This window comes from Lepidochelys olivacea (assembly GCF_965140295.1).
Source record: "Lepidochelys olivacea isolate rLepOli2 genome assembly, chromosome: 20".
Taxonomy (NCBI): domain Eukaryota; kingdom Metazoa; phylum Chordata; order Testudines; family Cheloniidae; genus Lepidochelys; species Lepidochelys olivacea.
Window position 1 is genome coordinate 5,283,673 of NC_140430.1, and position 21,414 is coordinate 5,305,086.

General features: G+C 54.0%; 2 protein-coding genes across 3 annotated transcripts in view; both read right to left on the reverse strand.

Moving 5' to 3' along the window:
* Positions 1 to 251: 251 nt before the first annotated feature.
* Positions 252 to 5,129, reverse strand: PFDN5 (prefoldin subunit 5). Its single transcript, XM_084610379.1, has 6 exons — positions 5,000 to 5,129; positions 3,628 to 3,730; positions 3,003 to 3,034; positions 1,729 to 1,803; positions 713 to 818; positions 252 to 579 (listed from the first exon to the last, which is right to left on the reverse strand). Exons 1-6 carry the CDS (start codon positions 5,069 to 5,071, stop codon positions 500 to 502), a joined length of 468 nt encoding a protein of 155 aa, XP_084466505.1. The 5' UTR covers positions 5,072 to 5,129; the 3' UTR covers positions 252 to 499.
* A 5,318-nt stretch (positions 5,130 to 10,447) lies between these two features.
* Positions 10,448 to 21,414, reverse strand: part of ESPL1 (extra spindle pole bodies like 1, separase) — a 28,433-nt gene continuing 17,466 nt past the window's right edge. For both annotated transcript variants that reach the window (XM_084609894.1, XM_084609893.1), the window contains exons 17-31: positions 20,936 to 21,045; positions 19,118 to 20,268; positions 17,606 to 18,038; positions 16,727 to 16,897; positions 15,980 to 16,193; positions 15,076 to 15,263; positions 14,449 to 14,576; positions 14,244 to 14,366; positions 13,889 to 14,044; positions 13,406 to 13,576; positions 13,221 to 13,325; positions 12,608 to 12,723; positions 12,307 to 12,390; positions 11,582 to 11,746; positions 10,448 to 11,055 (exon numbers count right to left, since the gene is read on the reverse strand). In XM_084609894.1, coding sequence (XP_084466020.1) covers positions 10,854 to 11,055; positions 11,582 to 11,746; positions 12,307 to 12,390; positions 12,608 to 12,723; positions 13,221 to 13,325; positions 13,406 to 13,576; positions 13,889 to 14,044; positions 14,244 to 14,366; positions 14,449 to 14,576; positions 15,076 to 15,263; positions 15,980 to 16,193; positions 16,727 to 16,897; positions 17,606 to 18,038; positions 19,118 to 20,268; positions 20,936 to 21,045 — 3,517 coding nt within the window. In that variant the 3' untranslated portion in view covers positions 10,448 to 10,853. The remainder of the gene's footprint in view (positions 11,056 to 11,581; positions 11,747 to 12,306; positions 12,391 to 12,607; positions 12,724 to 13,220; positions 13,326 to 13,405; positions 13,577 to 13,888; positions 14,045 to 14,243; positions 14,367 to 14,448; positions 14,577 to 15,075; positions 15,264 to 15,979; positions 16,194 to 16,726; positions 16,898 to 17,605; positions 18,039 to 19,117; positions 20,269 to 20,935; positions 21,046 to 21,414) is intronic.

Here is a 21,414-nt window from a genome sequence, read left to right on the forward strand (position 1 = left end):
ACAGGCCTGCCCATTAGAGACTTGTTCTCCCTGAAGAAGCAACACCCCGCTGCATCCCCTGCGCCTCCTCCCCTTCTGCGGCCAGAGCCCATAAGAGCTCAGATGCTAGGATGATGGACAGAAGCTTCAGAGAGACAGATCCACCTCACACATCAGCTGGCAATAACTTCCACTGGATTTAAAGGGGCCACACAGACAGCTGGAAGTCTTCATAGCCCCACCCCTCGTATCTCTCACCAGAGGCAGCCGAGTACTGTTCCGCAATGCTTTAATTTATCTCGCACATTGATATCACCTGCCACATACAAAAGGGGAAGAGCTTCCACCAGGTTTGCACTTAAGACACAGCCACCAGCACAAAGAGCAGATGCCTCCCGATGGCGCCATGATGATTTCGGCCCCAGCTGCTTCGTTGGTGGTTTTAAGACTCTGCTCGTAAGAGAACAAAATGCCACAGTCAAGGCGCAGCATGCGGGGCCCAAGGAACCGATGCCAAAGGCTATGCCTTGGTTGCTGCAGCCTGTGAAGCCCCCATGGCCGTTAGCTGCTGGATCTTCTGGCTCATCATTTCCATCACAGCTGCAAGGGAGAGAACACGCACACAGTGAAGGGAGTTGGCCAGGGGCCGTTCTAGCTGTTAAGAATAGGTGGGTGCCAGCAATGGGCAACGCCCCAGAGCCAGGCCTGCCTGAAAAAAACAACATGTCTATACCTTGTTTCATGGCATGTTTTTCCTGCAGTGCTGGCTGAATTTTCTCCATCTGTTTGGTCAGAAAGTCTATCTTCCTCTTGAAGAAATCTCGGGCATTGTCTGCTGTCTGCAAGAGGAAAGGTGGCCTGATATGTCCACCCCAAGGAGAGGTGGGCACCTGGGAAGGGGTTCACCCCCTGCCTGAAGTGCAGTGACAATGCACAGGACAGAGGGTAAACACTTGAATCACTCCAAGATTTGGCTGCTCAGGCAGTAACATGCTTAGCCTTTCTACAGCACCTTTCATCAGAGACCCTCAAAGCACTACGTCATGAAGCCTCACAGCATGCCTTAGTTGTAGGTGTACCTATATATCACTTCATCTGCTACTGAAATGCAGCCACCTCGGGGGTGGAACATGACAGCTGTCCAATAGGGCATCACAACACCACAAAACAAGATAGAAATTGATGGCGTCGTCTCTGACTGAAGCAGCAAGAGGTGACAGCACGTAACCATGCATCTTTGGCCACGGATAAACCCCTGACACTTAGGGAAAGGGTTGCACGAGTGTTAATGGTCAGCAGGTTGATTTTACATCTGCCCTGACAGATGGCAGCACCCAGGGAAGAGTGCACCACCACTGCCTGCGGTACCTGCTTGGGTTTTGAAGGTTTCTCATTGAAGAACCCACCTCCTTAGCTTGCAAGACCCAACTGCAGCGTAGACAAGGAGGTCTGGCTAAGGGAATGCAACCTAATCCCCTAGCAGAGAATTCCAGTGCACTAACCTCACTGGCCATTTACCTAGCCTGCTGTCAGACACATCCCTCCAGTCCCAGGGCAGACCTTGCAGGGTGTACAGCAAGAATTCTGTGCTCAAGGTGTGAGTGCATTTCATACAGAGAGACTGGGTGGGGAAGAGATGGCTCTGAGTCTAACACTTTTATGTGCAGGTAAAGCACATCCTGCCACTCCCTGGAACACACCAAGTCTAATAACGCTGTCACGGTGGGTTGGCTTACGAGTGCCTCCTACCTTTTCTACGTAGTAGCCTGTCCCCACGTCTACCAGCACGTGGCCAACGTCGGAGAGCTTCCCGGGGACGTACATCTGCCAGGGAGGTCAAGGGAAAACACAGAACCAGCAGGGAAACCATGAGAGCAACAAGGTTACGGTGACAGGTCCTGAGAAAAAGCATCTTAGCTCCACACCTGCTCCTGAGCTGGTATAAAGCAACAGAACTCCTTTGAGCACGGGCAGATGTGAATGCAATTTGCCCAGAGATTCAGTTTAATAAAACAGTGTTTTACTAGATTATATTGTGGTGGCAGGTTGAAGGCTTGACCAAACTCAGGGCCCCGCTGCACAAATAGAGAGAGAGAGTGTGTGTCTCTGTCCTGGAAAGCTCATAGTCCAAACAGACAGGACAGAGAAGGTGGGATGGGAAACAGGTGCAGAGAAAGGAAGTGACTCACCCACGGTCACACAGCAGGTCAGTGCTACAGCTGGGAATAGAACCCAGGTCGCAGGCCAGTGCCCTAACCACTGGACCATGTTGCTAGATATGAACGGTGCAGTCCCCATGGGAACGACTAGAACTGATTTCAACATTATCAAAAGATCAGCTCAGTCCCAAGGTCGCTTTGTGACGCTTGGGCAGAGGAGAAACCCAAGCCGGGATTAATGGGAGGAGGTTGCAGAGAGACACTGCAGTGTCCCAGTATCGCTGGAAAAATCAGCAGGCAGAGGAGGCAGCAGGAACTGAGCATGGAACTAGAAGCCCCTGTTCGTTCCCAGAGCAGGCACAAACCAAGCAGCTGCAGGGCAAGCGCCCCCAGTGCATCTTGGCCAACAAGCCTCAGCCCTGCCACAGAGTTAGAGGGGAGCTCATGCTCTACCAGCCTCCTTGGTTCTTGGCCCCTCTGGCAAGGAGGGGGCTAATGGGCCAGCTGGGGTGTGGGTTTGGGATGGGGATGGCAGGCCATATGGAACAGCACAGATCATTTCATAGAGAGGTCACTGGAACAGCTGTCCAGCGGGAGCAGCTTCGGTCGCTGTCAATCCAGGCAGGATTTAGACTAGTGTCGTAAAGGGAAAAGGGTCCCTGTGACTGTTCCCAGCCTTCAGTCCCCTGACTGGAAATGTTCAATGCTAGCCTGCTAGCTGCCAGCTGCATCAAAGCCAGAGCAGGCTGCATGTTGGGGCCCAAAGGGTTAAGTTCCCCGTTGGGATGAGAATCAAAACGCCAGGGTAGCAAGGAGCCAGAGCACAATGTCGGCAGCATCTTTGAGGTGGTGGGTAAAGGATACAGAGCTGGTTAGCGGGACTAGCAGCTCCTTCCCTGGAGACAGAAACAAATGCCTGTTATTACCCAGACACTACCCCCTACTGCACAGTACGGGGGGGGGGCCTTCAAAAAGCAGCGCGAGAGTGGGGGGACAGCCACGACTATGGGTGCTCATCAGTATTCAGAGGCTTTGCACTGTTTGGGGCAAGTTAATAGCAACGCCTGGCCCCTCCATAGCATCTTTCATCCAGATCTCACAGCTCTTTAATTAATTACACACATGCGCCCTGTAAGGCAACTGAGGCACCAACCAGGGCTGTGGCCTGCCCAAGGCCACGCAGCAAGTCAGCAGCACAGCCAGGATCAGGATCAGGATCAAGGAGTCCTGGCTCCCAGGTGTTTGCTCTAACCACTAATGAAAACTCCCTCCCCTCAGGACCTGGTCCATGGGAAGAGGGAGGTCATTCCAGGGGGCCTAGAGCCAAGACACATGCACAAAGCTGGAGGACACGGGGCTCTACAGCAGCAGTGCGGGGAGCTTAACAATTGCGTGCAAACGCCAAGGGGTGCCCTCTGCGACTGCACCATCCCCAGATGGGCCTGGGGGAAACGGGGGTCCCAAGGGCGCAGGGCGGGTCTGCACTGACCTTCGTTGCTTTTGTTGAGCACATTCAGACAGTCCTTGGCTTCCACATACTTGGTCTGCACCACCTTGAGCTGGGCGATGGAGGAGGAGAGGAACTCCACTTCCTAGGGGGAAGAGCAAAGCCCAGCACCCGTGGGGGCAGAACCCAGCATCACTATCGGGGCAGGAGAACAGAGGGACGGGATGGGGCTCCCCAGGCTCGGGGTCTCGCTGGGGGGATGGGCCCCTCCAATGGGGCTGGAGGAGGGTTTAGGAGAGGGTTTTCTGGGGGGGGGTCCTTCAGACGGGGCTGCAGGGGGTCTCGCTGACGGAAGATAGCGGGGGGGTTCATTGGGGGGCGGGGCCTCTCATATGGGGCTGGAGGAGGGTTTAGGAGGGGGCGGGACCCCTCAGACGGGGCTGGGAGGAGCGAGTTGCGGGGGGGATCTCTCTGGCGGGCGGAGCCCCTCAGACGGGGCTGGGGGCGGGTTGCGGGGGGGTCTCTCTCTGGGGGGGTGGGGCCCCTCAGACGGGGTTGGCAGGGGTGAGTTGCGGGGGGGTCTCTCTCTGTGGGGGCGGGGCCCCTCAGGTGGGGCTGGGAGGGGCGGGGAGTCTCTCTCTGGGGGGGCGGGGTCCCTCAGACGGGGCTGGGAGGGGCAGGGAGCGGGGGGGTCTCGCTGGGGGCAGGGCCCCTCAGACGGGGCTAGGAGGGGTGGGGAACAGGGGGGGTTTCAACCCCTCAGACGGGGCTGGGAGGGGCAGGGAGTGGGGGGGTCTCTCGCTGGGGGTGGGGCCCGTCAGACGGGGCTGCGGGCGGGTTGCGGTGGGGGTCTCTCTCTGGGGGGGCAGGGCCACTCAGACGACGGTGGGAGGGGTGGGGAGCAGGGGGTCTCTCTCTGGGGGGGCGGGGCCGCTCAGACGGGGCTGGGAGGGTCTCGCTGGGCGGGGCCCCTCAGACGGGGCTGCGGGCGGGTTGCGGTGGGGGTCTCTCTCTGGGGGGTCGGGGCCCCTCAGACGGGGCTGGGAGGGGCGGGGAGCGGGGGGGTCTCTCGGGGGGGCGGGGCCCCTCAGACGGGGCGGGGAGGGGCGGGGAGCGGGGGGGTCTCTCGGGGGGGCGGGGCCCCTCAGACGGGGCTGGGAGGGGCGGGGAGCGGGGGGGTCTCTCGGGGGGGCGGGGCCCCTCAGACGGGGCGGGGAGGGGCGGGGAGCGGGGGGGTCTCTCGGGGGGGCGGGGCCCCTCAGACGGGGCGGGGAGGGGCGGGGAGCGGGGGGGTCTCTCGGGGGGGCGGGGCCCCTCAGACGGGGCTGGGGGAGGGTTTAGAAGGGGGGGCTTTCGGGGGGGCGGGGCCCCTCAGACGGGGTGCGGGGGGTCCCTCCCGGGGCTGGGCCCTGACCTGGTCCAGCTGGTTCTTCAGCACCTCGAGCTGCGGCAGCGTCAGCTCCGTGATGTTCACCTGCTGCGCCATCTTGGGGGAGAGTCAATGAGCGAGGCGGGGAGGCGCTCTGGGCCGGACACAGCGCCACTCTATGGTACGCGACGCCTCCGCTGGACCCCCGTCTCTATGATTTCCTAAGGGCAGCCATTGCTCTGCAGGGCTAAGCCTCTACCCTACTTCCGGTCGCCATTGTTCTGAGGGGGCTACCTCTACTTCCGGTCGCCATTGCTCTGAGGGGGCTACCTCTACTTCCGGTCGCCATTGCTCTGAGGGGATCAACCACAATTGGAGCCTGTGCCCTGGAGTTCAGAAGTGAGGCCTTGCTCAGTTTCAAGGTCTAGGTGGGCTACAAGGTTACAAAGAGCCAGCCCACCGCAGCAGAGATGTGTCTGTCTAGTTCTTATACCACAAACCTCCATATGGCATTCACGGGGAATGGTCCTAACAGCACTAAACTCCTAGACCAGACAAACTCAAACTGCAGGGGGTGGGGGATGCGGAGTGTTTTCGGGAGGCAGAGGGGATGGAGAAGTTTAAGGGGCAAAAAAACTTACTGCACACATTTCACCCACAGCCCTGAATAACTACCAAACCCGATTCCTCCAGAGATATCAGCTCCTCCGATGGCACTGGGCAGTTTGATGGAGTTCTGTTGAGCTTGCAGAGCATTATATAAAGTCGTTGCCTTCTGTGCAATCATCCCTTTGCTACGACGCAGTGTGCACATTTAATTGTAAGCAACAACCACAATCAGTTTTGTGCTTTTGCTCTTATTACACTGGATCGTTGGCTCTGCTTGAATCAATGCCTTACTATTTTTAATATCTAGTGAGAGTTGCATGTTGATATTTGTTAAATTGGTATACGTACTTGTGTGGTAAGAGGCAGGGGTGGGTGTGTAAAATTCTGTAGACAAAAAAGGGGGCACAATCAAATAAGTTTGAGAATGACTATCCTAGACTGATGCTGGAATCCACACTGCTCCCCCTGCCTCCCCCCATACCCATCAACACACAGAAATACTTAATAAAGATTTAATAATGGGTTCATATGTCTACCAGAGAAAGGAAGAACATGATCCACTGGCTGGAAGCTGAAGCCAGACAAATTCAGATTGGAAATATGGTGTCAATTTTTAACAGAGTAAGTAACCATAGGAGCAACTTATCAAGAGTCGTGATGGATTCTCCCTCATGGGCAGGTTTCAGATCAAGACTGGATGCTTTTCTTCAAGATCTGCTCTAGGAATTATTGTGGGGAAGTTCCATGGCACAGCCGAGTCAGTCAGTCAGGGCTATTGGAATGCTCTAAGTTTACTCAGGGCATAGGAAGTCCAAGGAGACAGAAGGAAACTTGAGAACAACCTAGCACAGAGCACAGCATGTTCTCTGAGAGAGGACATCACCTTACCAGTGTAATAAACCCACAATAAAATAAATGGAGTACTTGTGGCACCTTAGAGATTAACAAATTTATTTGAGCATGCTCAAATAAGTATTAGTCTAAGGTGCCACAAGTACTCCTTTTCTTTTTGCGAATGCAGACTAACACGGCTGCTACTCTGAAATAAAATAAATGTGCATTGTAAGCTTTTTAGGACAGGGGTGGTCTTTTCATTGTTTGTACAGGCCCTAGCACAATGGGGGCCTGCTCCATGCCTGGACTCCTAGGCACTACAATACAAATGAAGAAGCCAGTCCCATAATTAATGATAGCAAGTTGGATGAACACCAGATGGAGGGGGCAGCCTCAGGTCTTGGGGTTTACACAGCTCCACTAGTGGTCATTTTACATCCAAGTTGCTCCATGGGATGCTTACAGGACCTCAGCGTGATGCTTTTCACAGAGGCAGCAACAGGGGCATTATGCTGGGGATCTCTAAGCACAGAGGCAGACTCGGATGCGATACCACTACCTACTAAAGCAATACACACACGGACGAGAAGGACAGCTGGTGTGAAAGGATGGTTGCTTAGGTGCAGGTTAAAAGAAAGAAGCACACCTACCCTGTAGAGACCATCCTATGTGCAGAGGAAGAGTGAGGGGGCTGGTGCCGAAGATCGTTATTAGGCAGCATTTGGCCACTAAAGTAACTGTCAGCTAGAGACATAACTACAGCCAAGCCCCGCTGTAGCGTGGCGGCTGTTCCCAAGTAAGGTAGAATGGTCTGTTGCGGTAGGGTACAGGACGCTGAGCTCAGAGATTTGGATTCTAGGCCCAACGTTTCCACTCAATCTGTGGAACCATCAACCAAGTCACTTCATCTGCCCTGACTCAGTTTCTCCTCTGAACAAAGTAAGGTTATGGCTTCCCTTTATGAAGCATTAGATGTCCCACAGCCCTACCAAGTTTTCTGGGGATGGGAGAGAATTCCCCCATCAACTCCCCAACACTTCGCTCCTGGAAGTGTCTACAGCTGCATCTAGGTCCACTTCCAGCTCTCCTGATGGCCATGCTTCATGCTACTCTCCCTCCTTGACTTTGTGTATTGACACAGTTCAAACTACCAAGCAAAGAGTGAAATCCAAGCCATTGTTAATAGCTCTGCAAGTTAGATCTCCTAAAAACCCTCCAGCCTGAAGCATGCAGATGGCATGGCACATATTCTTTGGGGAGGCTGACAAAGAACATAGACCATAAGAATGGCCAACTGGGTCAGACCAAAGGTCCATCTAGCCCCCTATCCTGTCTTCCAATAGTGGCCAATGCCAGGTGTCCTGGAGGGAATGAACAGAACAGATAATCATCAAGTGATGCAGTCCCAGCTTCTGGCAAACAGAGGCTAGGGACACCATCCCTGCCCATCCTGGCTAATAGCCATTGGTGGACCTATCCTCCATGAATTTGTCTAGTTCTTTTTTTAATCCTATTACTCAGCCTTCACAACATCCTCTGGCAGAGTTCCACAGCCTGACTGTGTTGGGTAAAGAAATACTTCCTTTTGTTTTTAATCTGCTGCCTATTAATTTCATTTGGTGACCCCCTAGTTCTTGTGTTCTGAGAAGGAGTAAATAACACTTAGTTACTTTCTCCACACCAGGCATGATTTTTATAGACCTCTATCAGATCCCCCCAAGTCATCTCTTTTCCAAACTGAAAAGCCCCCCTCCCATCTTAATCTCTCCTCATACAGAAGCCATTCCATACCCCTAATAATTTGTTGCCCTTTTCTGAACCTTTTCCAATCTATCTTTGAGATGGGGTGACCACATCTTCACACAGTATTCAAGATGTGAGCATATCATGGATTTATATAGAAGCAATGATATTTTGTGTCTTATCTATCCCTTTCTTAATGATTCCCAACACTCTATTAGCCTTTTTCACTGCCACAGCACACTCTGTGCAAGCTTGCAGAGAACTATCCACAGTGACTCCAAGATCTCTTCCTTGAGTGGTAAAGCTAATTTAGACCCCATCATTTAATATGTATAGTTGGGATGATGTTTTCCAAGGTGCATTACTTTGCATTTATCAACACTGAATTTCGTCTGCCATATTGTTGCCTAGTCACCCAGTTCTGAGACATCCTTTTGTAGCTCTTCACAGCCTGCTTGAGAACTAACTATTTTGAGAAGTTTTGTATCATCTACAAATTTTGCCACCTCACTGTTTACCCCTTTTTCCAGATCATTTATGACAACATTGAACAGCACTGGCCCCAGATCAGACGCCTGGGGGACACCACTATTTACCTCTCTCCATTATGAAAATGGACTATTTATTCCTACGCTTTGTTTCCTGTCTTTTACCAGTTACCAATCCATGAGAGGACCTTCCCTCTTATCCCATGACAGCTTACTTTGCTTAAGAGCCTCTGGTGAAGGACCCTGTCAAAGGCTTTCTGAAAATCTAAGTACACTATATCCACTGGATCCCCCTTATCCAGGTGCTTGTTGACCCCCTCAAAGAACTCTAGCAGATTGGGGAGGCATGATTTCCCTTTACAAAAGCCCTATTGCCTCTTCCCCAACAAATTATGTTCATCTATGTGTCTGACAATTTTGTTCTTTACTATAGTTTCAACCAGTTTCCCCAGTACTGAAGTCAGGCTTACCCACCTGTGATTGCCAGAATCACCTCTGAAGCCCTTCTTAAAAATTGGCATCACATTAGCTATCCTCCAGTCATTTGGTACAGAAGCTGGATTTAAATGATAGGTTACAGACTACAGTTTGTAGTTCTGCAATTTCACATTTGAGTTCCTTCAGAACTCTTGGGTGAATACCAGCTGCTTCTGGTGACTTATTACTGTTCAGTTTATTTGTTCCAAAACCTCCTCTAATGACACCTCAAGCTGGGACAGTTCCTCAGATTTGTCACCTAAAAAGACTGTCTCAGGTTGGGGAATCTCCCTCACATCCTTGGCTGTGAAGACCGATGCAAAGAATTCATTTAGTTTCTCCACAATGGCCTTGTCGTCCTTGAGTGCTCCTTTAGCACCTCGATTGTCCAGTGGCCCCACTGGTCCAGCAAAGTAGCAGGGGCCTCTGCAAATCTAGGGCAACAAAGCTGCAGTTAAATGCCACAAAAGCCTCAAACTTGCTTTCTGGTTCAGCAGCCTCATCCAGCCACCTGAGACAGATAAGCAGCAACATGGAGGGGAATGTGTCCATCTAGGACCCCAACACACTTGAGGCCTTTGTGGGCTTGGCCCCCATGGCTTTGTCCTTGTTTACTCAGGAAATCCCCATCATTGTGTAGTCTAATCTTAAAAGCCTCCAATTACCCATCAGATGTGTCACCCTGCCTCAGCATGAGGGATGGGGAATGGGCTACATAACCTCTTGCAGCCCCTTCCAGCCCTATATATTTCTGTGGTTCTACACCAGGAGGGTTTTACAGCAGCATAGCTGTCTAAACAACCCCTGTCCCCAACCAGTTCTGCGGCCCAAGGTGGCTTTTTAATACCATAAAACAGCTCTTCCCACATTACCAGCAAAACTGCACCCAAGACTAAGAGATCCTCCCTCTCACATCCCATTCAGGATGACGGACACTGGCAAAAAGACACACACCCCCCGTGGGAGGATAGAACAGCAGCGACTGAAGGAACAAAAGCCAAGTGTTGTAAGGTGTTTTGTCCAATGCGGACCCCCTACCAGCATATGGGGCATAGGAAGATGGCCCTTTGATGGGGGGGCAACAGTGGCATCTAATCTTCCAAGTAATCACTGCCTCAATTTACCCAGAAGAATTGGTCTAGAGGGTGGTTCAAGTTACACACTCCAGCCGAGGCAGACAGTCAGAAGTCAGAGTGGCATTGTCCAAAAAGGCACCTAACAGAGAAGGTAACTGGGTTAGGCGTGGGGGAGTAGATTGTCCTCTCACCCCGAGGGCCCAGGAAATCCACGTGGTCCAAGTCCATGGCTCCACCAGATTTATTATAGCTGTACAAGCCTCAGATATTCAGCAACCATTTGCAATATAAAAACTCAGATTTATTTTAATTAAAATAAGTTATATTCATAGAGATTTGACAATTTACATGTATATGATTCTTCCCCCAGACCAGCCACTCTGCAAGTCACTGCAGCTGTTTAAACGTGCCACAACGAAGCTAAAAAATATCCATTCATGAGTCCTTATGAGAAGCCACCCAGGGGCCTTCTGCCGAGAGTCAGACAGAGAAGGCTGAAACCAGCGGCTGAGTGCAACGCATTTTCAGAGAAGCTATGGTCCAGAGGAAAAAGTTTGGCTAGGAGGCAGTTTTCAGGTCAAGTGTTTCATACAAGAGCCTGGAGGGATGAAGTGCTGGATCCACTTCATGATCCAAGTCCCATGACCCCTGGGAGCCCAATGGGCAGGGGCCTCACCGCAGAGACACAGGTAAGCCATAGGCTATGGGGGCTGCTCCGATGAGGTATTTGAGTTTGGGGGCCTGGCGGGACTGGGCAACGTACTGGAGGAGAGGTGCGCCTGACCCTGCCTTTAGCCAGCTCTGGAGGAGCGCCTCCATATAGCGGTCGATGTCTCGGTCAGTCACGTCCCAGAGGTTTCCCAACACCAAGGGGCTGCAAAGGGAACAGACAGACACTTGTCTCCCCTCCAGCAGACACAGGGCTATAGCCAGTACCTTAACCCAGCCCAGCCATGTCTGGATCAAGCCTCGTCTGGGTACAAGGAGGGCAGGTTCAATTCCCCCAACCCCCTCCCACTATTTAATTAGATCTGGATGAGGGAAAAAAAGTGTGTATATCTTGGACTGGAATCAGACAAGTACTAGAGCCATAGAGCTCTGCCTGTGTTGGCATCGGGCTTCCCTGCAGCAGAGTGTAGTGCTGTGGCTCGGACTTGAGGAGACATTGATTTATGGCCATTAGCATTTGAAGCTCTATGGGCTAAGCCAGGGGTGACCAGACCTCATGCTTCCAGGGCACAAACAGAGCTTCTAAAGGGATCAGGAAGGAAACCTACAACCCTGGCATCTCCCTGGCTTATACCTGCCTCTAAAGCAGGATGGGGGGCACGGGCCAATCAGTCAATAGTAGCCAGAGCACAGATTTCCCACACTCAAGATCTCATCCCCAGCAGACTCACCATCCTGCCATGATGTACTTGAGGATGATACCAGTTCCCTCCAAGTTGCCGCGCACAGCCAGGGCGGCACTGCTGCAGCCAAAGAGCAGGGCCACAGCACCGCAGTCCAGCTTTAGGATTGACGGTCCATCCAGGAAGCGGGCACCGGCTCCATGCCCGGCGTAGCTAAGGCAGAGTTTGTGGGTGAGCTCACAGCAGGGGACTTGGTGACTGCAGCTATCTTGGGGTCACTGCTCCCACACTCAGCTCCTTGGCCTCCAATGAGACTGACTTACAGGGCAAGTGCTCTGCACCTCCATGAACTGATCTGATACCCTGCCATTGTTCCCCCCTCAGCTCCCCAGCGCTTGAATATAGTTACACCCCCATCCCTGAGCAGCAGAAACCTCTGTCTCTCCAGAATTGTTACGCTTGGGTCTTTATACACAGGGAAAAGCCACCTGCCATGAAGCTGATGGTTACTGAAACCTGCACGTATCAGCATCCTGTAGAGAGGGATCTCCTACCAAGGCAGGTATCCTCACTGTACAGGAACAAGCAGGGAGAAGGGGAGGTAGCTTGTCCAAGGTCACATCCCAAGCCAGGGAGAGAGCGGGGAATAGAACCCAGGAGTCTAAGGTGCCCATCTTCTATGGAGACCTGGTCAGTCCCGCTTGCTACCACCACCCACCCTCGGAGACACTAGTCTCGCTGGCTTGTAGCTGGCTTATGCCGGCACCACTTACATATAGAGATCACGCTGCGTGAGAGCCGACTGCATCTGCTCCTGGCTTGGGACTTCTCCTGTCACCCCCGTCCAGCCGGGTTCGCTGTAAGACGACACTGGATGAGAACGGAGCATGGACACCTGCCACGCCCACAATGAAGGGCAAACCCCAACGGCATTGCTCAGCAACGCCCCCTATGGCTGCAGGCAGGAGGTCTCAATGGGACACATCTCCATCTCTGCCGAGGGAGGCAGATTACAGCCAAACCGTGCAGAATCCCTCCCCCAGTGGGCATGTGGGGGCAGGGAGATGCACCCACCTCTCAAACCAGGCTCGGAAGCGCTCCTCCGTCCCAGGCAGGTTGTCATGTGGGTTGAGGACGTAGAAGGCACTGCTGGGATTCACCCCGCAGGTGAGGAGGAACCCTGGCCGATACTGAAATGAGGACACAAGACGTGTTGCTCCCTCCCTTAGGTGCAGCATACTGCAGAGCCCAGGCTGAGATCTAGGCGGGCACCCATGTGGGCAGCCACAATCCCACTGGGAGCTATGGGTGCTGGGCACCACCCAGTCCAGCCATGTGAACCGAGTGTCCATGCTACAGCTAGGGAAGCACCTGGCTGGCCTGTGTGATCATTCCACCCAGCACTTGGAGCCTGCCCCATTGCACCCATTTGCCAGGCCAGGGGTGCTCAGAGCCCCTCCAGCTAGCAGGGAGTGGGGCCAGCACTTTTGTCTGACCCTTTCAAGACATGACCTGACGGGTCATGCAGGGGGAAGTGGGTCTCCCCCCGCCCACCTCAAAAGGGAGGGTCCAGCTGATCTGAGAGCATGGGAGCTACTTACTGGCCTAGCTTTCTCACACGGGCTGGGAATCCTTCCCCAAGGCCCAGCAGAGCCATCCCAGAACAGCCCCCCTCCCCTCCCCTTACCCTCTGAGTGAGGGAGTAGCTGAGCAGGAAGTGCAGGGAGGGTAACCGGGTCACTGGCAGGGTTCTCAGGCAGGGGATGTTCTCCCAGGGCAGCTTCTGCAGGTGCTAGAGAGGAAAGGAGGAGTTATCCGCTGAGCCAGAGGCAGAGGCTGGTAGGTGCATGCTTTGGGGAGAGGACCACTAACCTTGTCCAGCACAAGAACCAGGTGACCGCTCGTCTGCCCACTGCAGGATTTCCACTTGTCCACCGCCTCCTGCAGGAAGGCCTGGGCAGCATCTGGCTGCGCTGGGCACAGCCCGGATGCCAGGCACTGCACATCTTGAGGGGTGAGGAGGTGAGAGCTGTTCAACACGAGCTGAGGAAAGAGAAAGACGAGTGACTGAGCCAGTGTCCCCACGCAGGGGCCAGCAACGTGATGGGTACAGCAAATCCCCCTCCATGCCCCAGGGGAATGGCTTCAACTGAAAAGCCTCCCCTATGTGTATACAAGGGACTTCCTTACCCCATGAGAGCACACTAGGGACCTGGCTCCCTTCCTACCACACAGTCACAGCATTAGCTCATCAACTAAAGCTAGGCCAGCCATATCAATCCTGCCCAGGCTCAGCCAAAAGCCTGGTCATGCTAGGGGCTTCTCAGCTGGTTCTCCCAGGACCACCCCTCTCACCTTCAGCAGTGCCGGATCTGAATTTTGCCAGCCACACCCCCTGAGACGTTCCTGCAGGCTGGAGGCCTCCTTGGCCACACCAGAGTCCTGGCTGGCCGGCAGCAAGGCCCCCTTCCAGCAGCTCAGCACCTCCTTCTCCAGGGTCTCGGTCAGGACCTGCAGAAGGGAAGAGGGAGTCTAAAGCCCCTTGGCACTGGAGAACTAGCCCCTGCAGTGGGAAGGCCAAGGGCTGGCCCACGAGGAGGGAGCTCCCCCTCTTGTCCTTGTCGGCAGAGTGGGGTAAAGATATGGGAAGCCAGAAAGCCCAAGTCTCCAGCTTGGCTGAGCCAGCACATGTTCCCACGTCCCCACCTACCTTCATCCTCCTGTCCAGCTCTGTCCGGCCCAGCCACCAGTCCCTCTTGTCTGTGCAGCTGCTGAATTCCTTCTGCTCCTTCTGGATGGCATCAAACTCGCCAAGCACCGAGCTCAGGGGCGCCTGCAAGAGACAGCACCGTGAGCCCTGCCCCGAGCTCACAGAGTTGCTGCTGTCCAGGTGCCCCATTGACCCTGCCCCTCACCTTGCTCTGCACAGTTGGGATGTGAATGGTCACTGGGGTACTCTCCTTCTCCAGCCGTGTTAGCAGCAAGGTGTCCCCAAGGGTGCCAGGCTGAAGGCTCACCAGGGTCAGCACGCACACGGTTACACCTGGGATGAGCAGTTAGGGGAGTCAATCAACGAGCCAAACCCAGCTAAGAGTCCTCCTTTGGTGTCAGAGAATGCATTCCGAATCCCCCCCAGTGGAAGGGAGCAGGCAGCCTGCAGGAGAGCCCTGCCCTTCTGTGGCATGGACAAAGAACGGTGCAAGCCTCCCACACGCCAACAGCCCTGCCCCTCTAGGGGGAGGAGGAGATTTTTGGTTCCCCAAGCCCATTCACTCCTTGTTTGGGGCCTCAGGTTGCAAACAAGGTCCCCCAGCTGGGATGGCTGTTTGCCATAGGGACGCCTGCCCACTAGGAACTGGACCAAGGACAACTCATTTAGCAAAGGCGCTGCTCTATGGCCAGGTGGTGTAGCAACATTCAGCCACCACAAACCCAGCTGGGTCCAGATCAGGCATCCAGCTGCGAGATGCCCTTTCCCAGAGGCAAAGCCAAAAGCTGCCCGCTACTGCCAGCTGAAAGGGACCCTCCCTCGCAGCACATACCGCTGGGGATTTTTTGCAGCTGCTCCCTGAAGCTCTCTGTCTCCCACTGGCCCAGCCCCGCCGAGCTGAATGCAAATAAACGCTGAAGCTGCAAGAGGTGCTGGAGCTGCAAGTCGGCATCCCCTCCCTGAAGGGCGAGCTCCTGCAGCTGGTCAGCGACATCGGCCACTGACTTTTTCTTCATTTTGCTGGAGATGGAAGCAGCGTGCAGGGAGGGTCAGTACAGCAGAGACCCCAGAACCCAGAAAGGAGGGGGGCAGATGGGTGGGGGCAGGTTCAGAAAGACTGTTCTGAACCGAGGGTTATGGAACAGGCAAGTCCCCATAGCAGCGTGATGCCAGGAGCAGCGAGCAGAACGCCAGGCTGTGGAATCCAGGAAGTGAAATCAACTGGTCTAGCTCCAGTGAGGCAGGAGGCTATGGGGTGTTTAAACTAGGACGAGTGTCCTGACAGTGCTTCTTCCAGTTTGATGTTGCCACCCTCACAGTAGCTTCCATCTCAGGAGCTCCTGAGGATTAAGCCACCCACACCCCTCCCCAAGCTAGGCATTATCTCCACGTTATAGATGGGATGAACAGCCTAAGGTCACACACTGGTCTGGCAGCACCAGGAGCTGTGGGGCAGAGCTGGCTCCCAGCTTGGTCAATCAGTCACCAACCCATCTTCCCTTCCTGCCTCCAGTTCAGTGTTAACCAAGTTATTTGCCTGTTCACTTTCGGAGGCATTGTCCTGCTCATGGACAGTTTTAATGCTCTCTCATCTTATGGCAGTGGGTTCCACAGGCTAGTTATGCCTCACATAAACAGAGGATATAAAGGCAGCCTTTGCAGGAAGAGAAGTAGTGGATCTAGAAGGGTTTCCCTTTACTGTATGAACCTGCCAGCCAAGGGCTGACAGCTCTTACTACAGTCTCCTGTGAACGTTGCTCATCAGCTGATGGCGGACAGTGATAGAGACGGACTCTGAAACCAGGTAGGCAGTAGTGAGGGGGTCCCGACTGCCAATGCACAGTGCCAACAGCCTGCAGAGCTGGCAGTAGAGGGTGCCTGGAGGGCAGTGGCTGATGGCCTGGAAGGCGGCTTTCAGGGAGTTGCAGACAGAGTCCAGAGAGGACAAACCTGGAACAGTCAGAGCAGATAACCCTGTTGTCAGATGGTGCGACAAGAGCTTTTTCATTCAGCCCTCCCTCCCGCCCAGCGTGAAGGTGGAGATCGGAGCAGAGGGGAGCAGGTGGGGTGTGAAGGCTTGAGTGGATTGGAAGGGGGTTGGAGTGGCAGCAAGCAGGTTTTCAAAGGAGTTGGCAGGTTGGGGAGCTGGCAGGCAGGGCAGAATGGACATGCCTCGGCTGTCCCAGGGAAGAGTGGAGGCAGCCTCCAACAGGATTAGTTGCTGCAATGTTATAGCAGAGACAGGAGGTCTGCCAGTGCCTGATCCAAGCCCACCATGCTGCTATTGTGGCTTGTTAGAATGATGGGATTAAGGACAGACAAAGCACAGAGTGCAACTACACCTTGGTTATACAACGGTCCCTGGATTCCCACAGGAGCTCACCTCTCTGTCCCCTGCCACTGCCACAAGGCCCTGATGTTTCAGTGAGGAGGGGAAGCAACAAAGAAAGATCCAGGTTTTGTGGGGTTCCTAGGGCACTTACTGACAGCAGCAGCCAGGGAGGAGGAGAGCGGCTGCAGGTTGAAGGGGTCATGGCTTCCTTTCTTCTCTGCCACTAGGAAGTTCTCTTCCAGATCAGCACTGGCATCTCGCCGGAGAACCTCTTGCTCCCCTTCGACACCGTCCTGCCCGTAGGCAAAGAGCCTCTTCCTCCCTGCAGACAAGAGCAGACACTTCCCTCAGACCTTGCCAGGACATCAAGGCTCTAGCTTCCATTGGAGTCTGCTCAAGCCCAGGCTCTGCAGACAGGACTTGGAAAGATATACGCTTCCGTGGGAGAAGTTGGATCCAGAATGTGACAGGATTCAGCTCTCCCTTGTTCAGCGTTGGGACAAGAGCAGCATCTTCAGATCGACCCTGCCCACTTCCTCAGCTCAGGCCTCCAACTTGCCTCTGCTGTCTAACCCCCAGAGGCTTCCCTATCCATTTCAGGACCCAGCTGCACAGGCCGCCCCCTTATCTTCAAGGCCCTATATGGGCTCACACCTATATGCCCAAGGTGGTTAGAGAGCGTCCCGAGTGCTTTCACTCCACCCCTGAGAGCAAGGCCAATCTTACAAACAGAGGGTACAACAGTGAAGGGACTTGCAGCTGCAAACCAAGGGCAAGTCAAGGTTAGACCTTGGGTGCCTCCCAAATCTGGGCTCAGACCAGATTTCTTTTAGCAAGTGCTTTCTCCTTTGCCTCTATTCTCAGCCTGAGACCTCCCCAGATTCTGTGCCCCTCCGCCACTCTTGATCTAACAAGATCCAGGATACAGCTTGCCCAAGACACATTACACAGGACAAAGCGGTCTAGTAGTCAAGTCCTCCCTGCTGACTCCCCCCACCTGTTTCTGGATAGGCCAGAAAGCCAGGCCTACCTGGGGCTGGCTCCTCCTCATCAGATCCTCGCAAGACCTCAAAGCTGATCTCAAATCCCTCTTCCATCACCTCCTGTTCCTTGATGGTTCTCAGGAGCTCCCCTTCCTCCTCCTGACCCTGTCCACGCCCACAGGGGCCTCTCTGGGCTGCTCCCTTCTTTTCTTCTTGCCCAGCAGCTTTCCTGTTGCCTGCTCGTGCTCTCCGGGGCTTGGCTTTGCTGCTCTGGGGGCAGTTATCCGAAGAGCGGGCTTGGGCCCCCTCTGCATCAGCAACCAAGGCCTTTGGCCGTGAAGCCTTCCTGCCATAGGCCGATGCCTGTGTTGTCTTGTGGCTGGCAGGCCCTGACTCTTTGCGAGCTGCCAACCCCTTGTTCTCTGGCCCCTGGGCTGCTGCAGTGGGATCCTCCACATCACTGTCATCGCTGAAGACCACCTGGGAACAGGGGGACACAATCAGTTTTCTCCAGTCTAGTCTAGTGACCCCCTCTGGGGCAGTGCTCAGAATGCATGTGGAGAGAGATTTATCAAGCCCTTCTTGGCACCAGGATGGGACTACAGGAAACAGCCATTTTTTAAATCATGGGATCAGTAGCCCTGGAATCTGAAGGCCTGAGTTTCTCTCCAACTCCAGCAGCACCAACTTCAACTTCTCCTCCACTCTAGCCCAAGCTCTTGGCCTTGGGCAAGGGGAGTAGGAGCGAGAGGACAATTCGTGTATGCAGTTCATGATATTCTTGGCTGAGAGGTCTAAGAGGACTGACATCCCCATTGGAACTGGCTTTTGTTGCCCAACTCTGCTCACAAGCCTGGCTCTTAGATGCTAGTGGTTTCCAGTCCTTATGGAATTGGGCCAGCTAACCTAAAAGTGAAAGGCTCTGTGCATCTTGTGAGCCAACAGGAGTTTCAGGGGCGTCTTACGCACCAGAGAACTAGCAATGGAAGGGTTAGCCTGCAAATCTAGATGAGTCTCCACCTGGCCTTGGGACAATTTCAGCTTTGGGGCACTATTAACCCTTTCAGTCCCTGCAAAGACGTGGTAAGACCAGAGTCCTCATGAAGGGATCAGGTTCCTAGAGCAGAGATGGCCAGCTGCTTGTATTTAACTCGTGTAGCTAGCAGCAGGGGGGTGTGATAGAGCAAAGGGAGACCTAAATTAGGTTGGATTACTGAAGAATTTTGCAACAGTAAGCTGTGTCAGGCCGCAGCCTGGTCTTCCCCAGGGAAGGAGAACAAGCCCCATCGCCAGGGACATGGCAGAACTAGCCAGGACAATGCCCTAGAGAGAGCAATCTGCGCTGATTAGAGGCGGGGAGACAGATGGAGTGGGCACCACCCAGTAGACCATCTCCCTATCCCAAATAAGCACAAGCTGTTCACGTCTGACCAACAGGCGGTGCTCTGGAAGTTGCCCAGGCACAGCGTCATTCCTGGACACATATCCCCCCCACCCCCAAATATACCTTCTGCCCCAAAGATACTGTCCATCAATGAGCTCTCCGCCCACCCACTTACCTTCAGGCGAGATCGGACTCTCTTGGAAGCTTTGGGAGCCTTCAGCAGCTGGGACTTTGCCCCTGGAGGGGAGGACTCGTTGAACACCATGAACGGAGCCTTGGGGCCAGGGGTTGGCTTAGTGTGCGAACGACCCTTGGTAGGAGGCAAGGATTTCTGCACTGGGGTGCAGGGATCCATCACAGGTCTAATAACAATTGGGGGCACCTCTCCGTCTGAGTCACCCAGGGCAAAGACATCACTGGAGTCTATCAAAGGCAAAGGTTTGATTCCCTGGCCTCTCTTGGCTTTGGGTTTTGGGCCAGATGCTGCCACTGGAATCTTCTTGCTTCTACTCTTCAGGGGCAGATTCTCCTCTCTCTTGATTGTCTTGGTCACTGCTGATCCTTTGGTCTCAGAGGAGGGAGTTAAGGGTTTCCAGGCCCAGGCGCTGGAGAAGATGTGGGCCATGCAGCCATTATGCTTGGAGGCCAGGCTGTAGATGGTAGCCACAGCTTTGGTGAGCAGCAGGCTGGCTTTGTGGTACTCCAGACCTGGCAGGCAGGGCACTCTGGAAGACAGGAATGTCAGGCCGGCCTCCAGGAGCTCCCATAATCTCTTCTCCAGCTGGTGGCTACCCAGGCTTTGAGCAGCCACAGTGGCATAGATGTTGGCGACCAGATTGTCCAGCAGCCCAAGCATGGATCGGTCCCAAATAGCAGCCTTCCCAGCACAAAGGCAAGATGCCTCCCGCACCATGGTGGAGAAGCGTGAGGTCATGACCATACAGCGCTCCAGACTAGCCTGAAGGAGACCTAACCCTTCTGCTCTGTTCCCTGATGCCAGCTCCCACTGGGCATAGGAGACCACCCAGTGGAGGCAGACGGCTGAGAGGGTCACATCAGAGCAGAGGGAGCAGGAGCACAGGGCGGAGTGGCTCAGGAAGTTCAAACACCTCTTTTTCTTGGGTTTCAGCACTGGGGAGGTGGTCAGGACACTCTCCTTCTCCTGCCTGCTCACTGTATCCACAAACTCTAGCGACGGGCCCTTCAGGAAGCCATCCTCTTCCCCGGCAGGCTCAGCACTGAGGCCTTGGCGCTTGCTGCCCTTGGACCTGCCCTTCTTGGGTTTGATCTTCACTTCGCTTTTCTGCTTCTCTTTCGTTTCAAAGTCTGGAGGTGGAGGAGAGGGAGTGGGGTTAGTTATTTGAGTGTTGCCACTTGCAGTCAACCTGTGCTGTGATATACTTAACACACAGTAGACTCAAGACAATCTATTACTGTCCTTTGTAGGAGGCCTTTTCCCCTCAACAGGACAGAATGCTTCCCACCACCACCACTCTGCTCTAGGCAGCCTCAAGACAACACCGATCTTGGGGTGTAGAGCCAGACTTGTAACCATGGGACCCCCCCAAAAATCTAGTTTTATTCCTATATTAACATTGCCTCTCTCTTTCCAGGAAGCAGCTACTAGACACTCCTTTACTGGCCAGTGGGAGTCGCTCTCAGCGAGCTGAACTTGATTTGGTTTGGAATTATGATTGCCAAGTCTCAAGACCTCCCCCACCTCCAACCACTCTGGTTCACGGATCTCGGTGTCCTCAGTTGTATCATTAAAACTATTGTAAGAGACACCCTGCAGAGCAGGAAAAGCACCACCTTGATGTCTATAGAGCCTTCTCTACCCCTCACCATCTGCCTCTGAAGCGTGAGCTGTACGGCCACTGCCACCAATGGACAATGCCACGGGACAAGCTGGTCACATTTCCCTTTGAGAGGGCATAAAGTCCTCTTCCCCATCCCGCTTCTCTCCTTTAAATCTGAAGTAAAAAAAACTCACCAGTGCCAGATTCTAGCAGGAACAGGGCTTGTTGGAGGTCTGAGTGACACAGCTCCAGCTCACTTCGCTGCAGCTCCAGCTTGGCCTTCAAGACCAGAAACCCAGCACACCTAGGAAGAGAAACCTATCAACAACCTGGATCCAATGAGGTAAGATGGCAGCTTGATTAGCAGTCCATGAACACCAATTTTTTCTCTTCCACCTCAGAACCATTAATGAAGGCTAAAGACATCAAGCTACAGGAGAGTTTAGTTTGTGAAGATTAAAACTTGGGCAACATGCCCTAGAGAATTCCTGTGAGCAGCTGCTCGTTTGAGATGCACCAGGGAACGATCAGCAAGCCTCACCACTAAGGCTGCTTCCTGCACTGGCGGCAGCTTGGACAAGACCCAATATCTGGCCTCCCCATCTGTGATGAGGAAGTTGTCCCCTAGGGCTGGCCTGAAAGCAGAGCTGAACAGCTCCCAGAAACATGGAGT

Bases quoted from the DNA above. Each gene is read 5' to 3' on its own strand.
- PFDN5 (XM_084610379.1), bottom strand. From the start codon at position 5,071: ATGGCGCAGCAGGTGAACATCACGGAGCTGACGCTGCCGCAGCTCGAG. The intron at 3,035-3,627 runs GTCAGTGCAGAC...TTCTGTCTCCAG, and splicing joins GCTCAACAAAAGCAACGAAG to GGAAGGAGCTGCTAGTCCCG. The intron at 819-1,728 runs GTAGGAGGCACT...TTCCTCTTGCAG, and splicing joins CAGGCTACTACGTAGAAAAG to ACAGCAGACAATGCCCGAGA.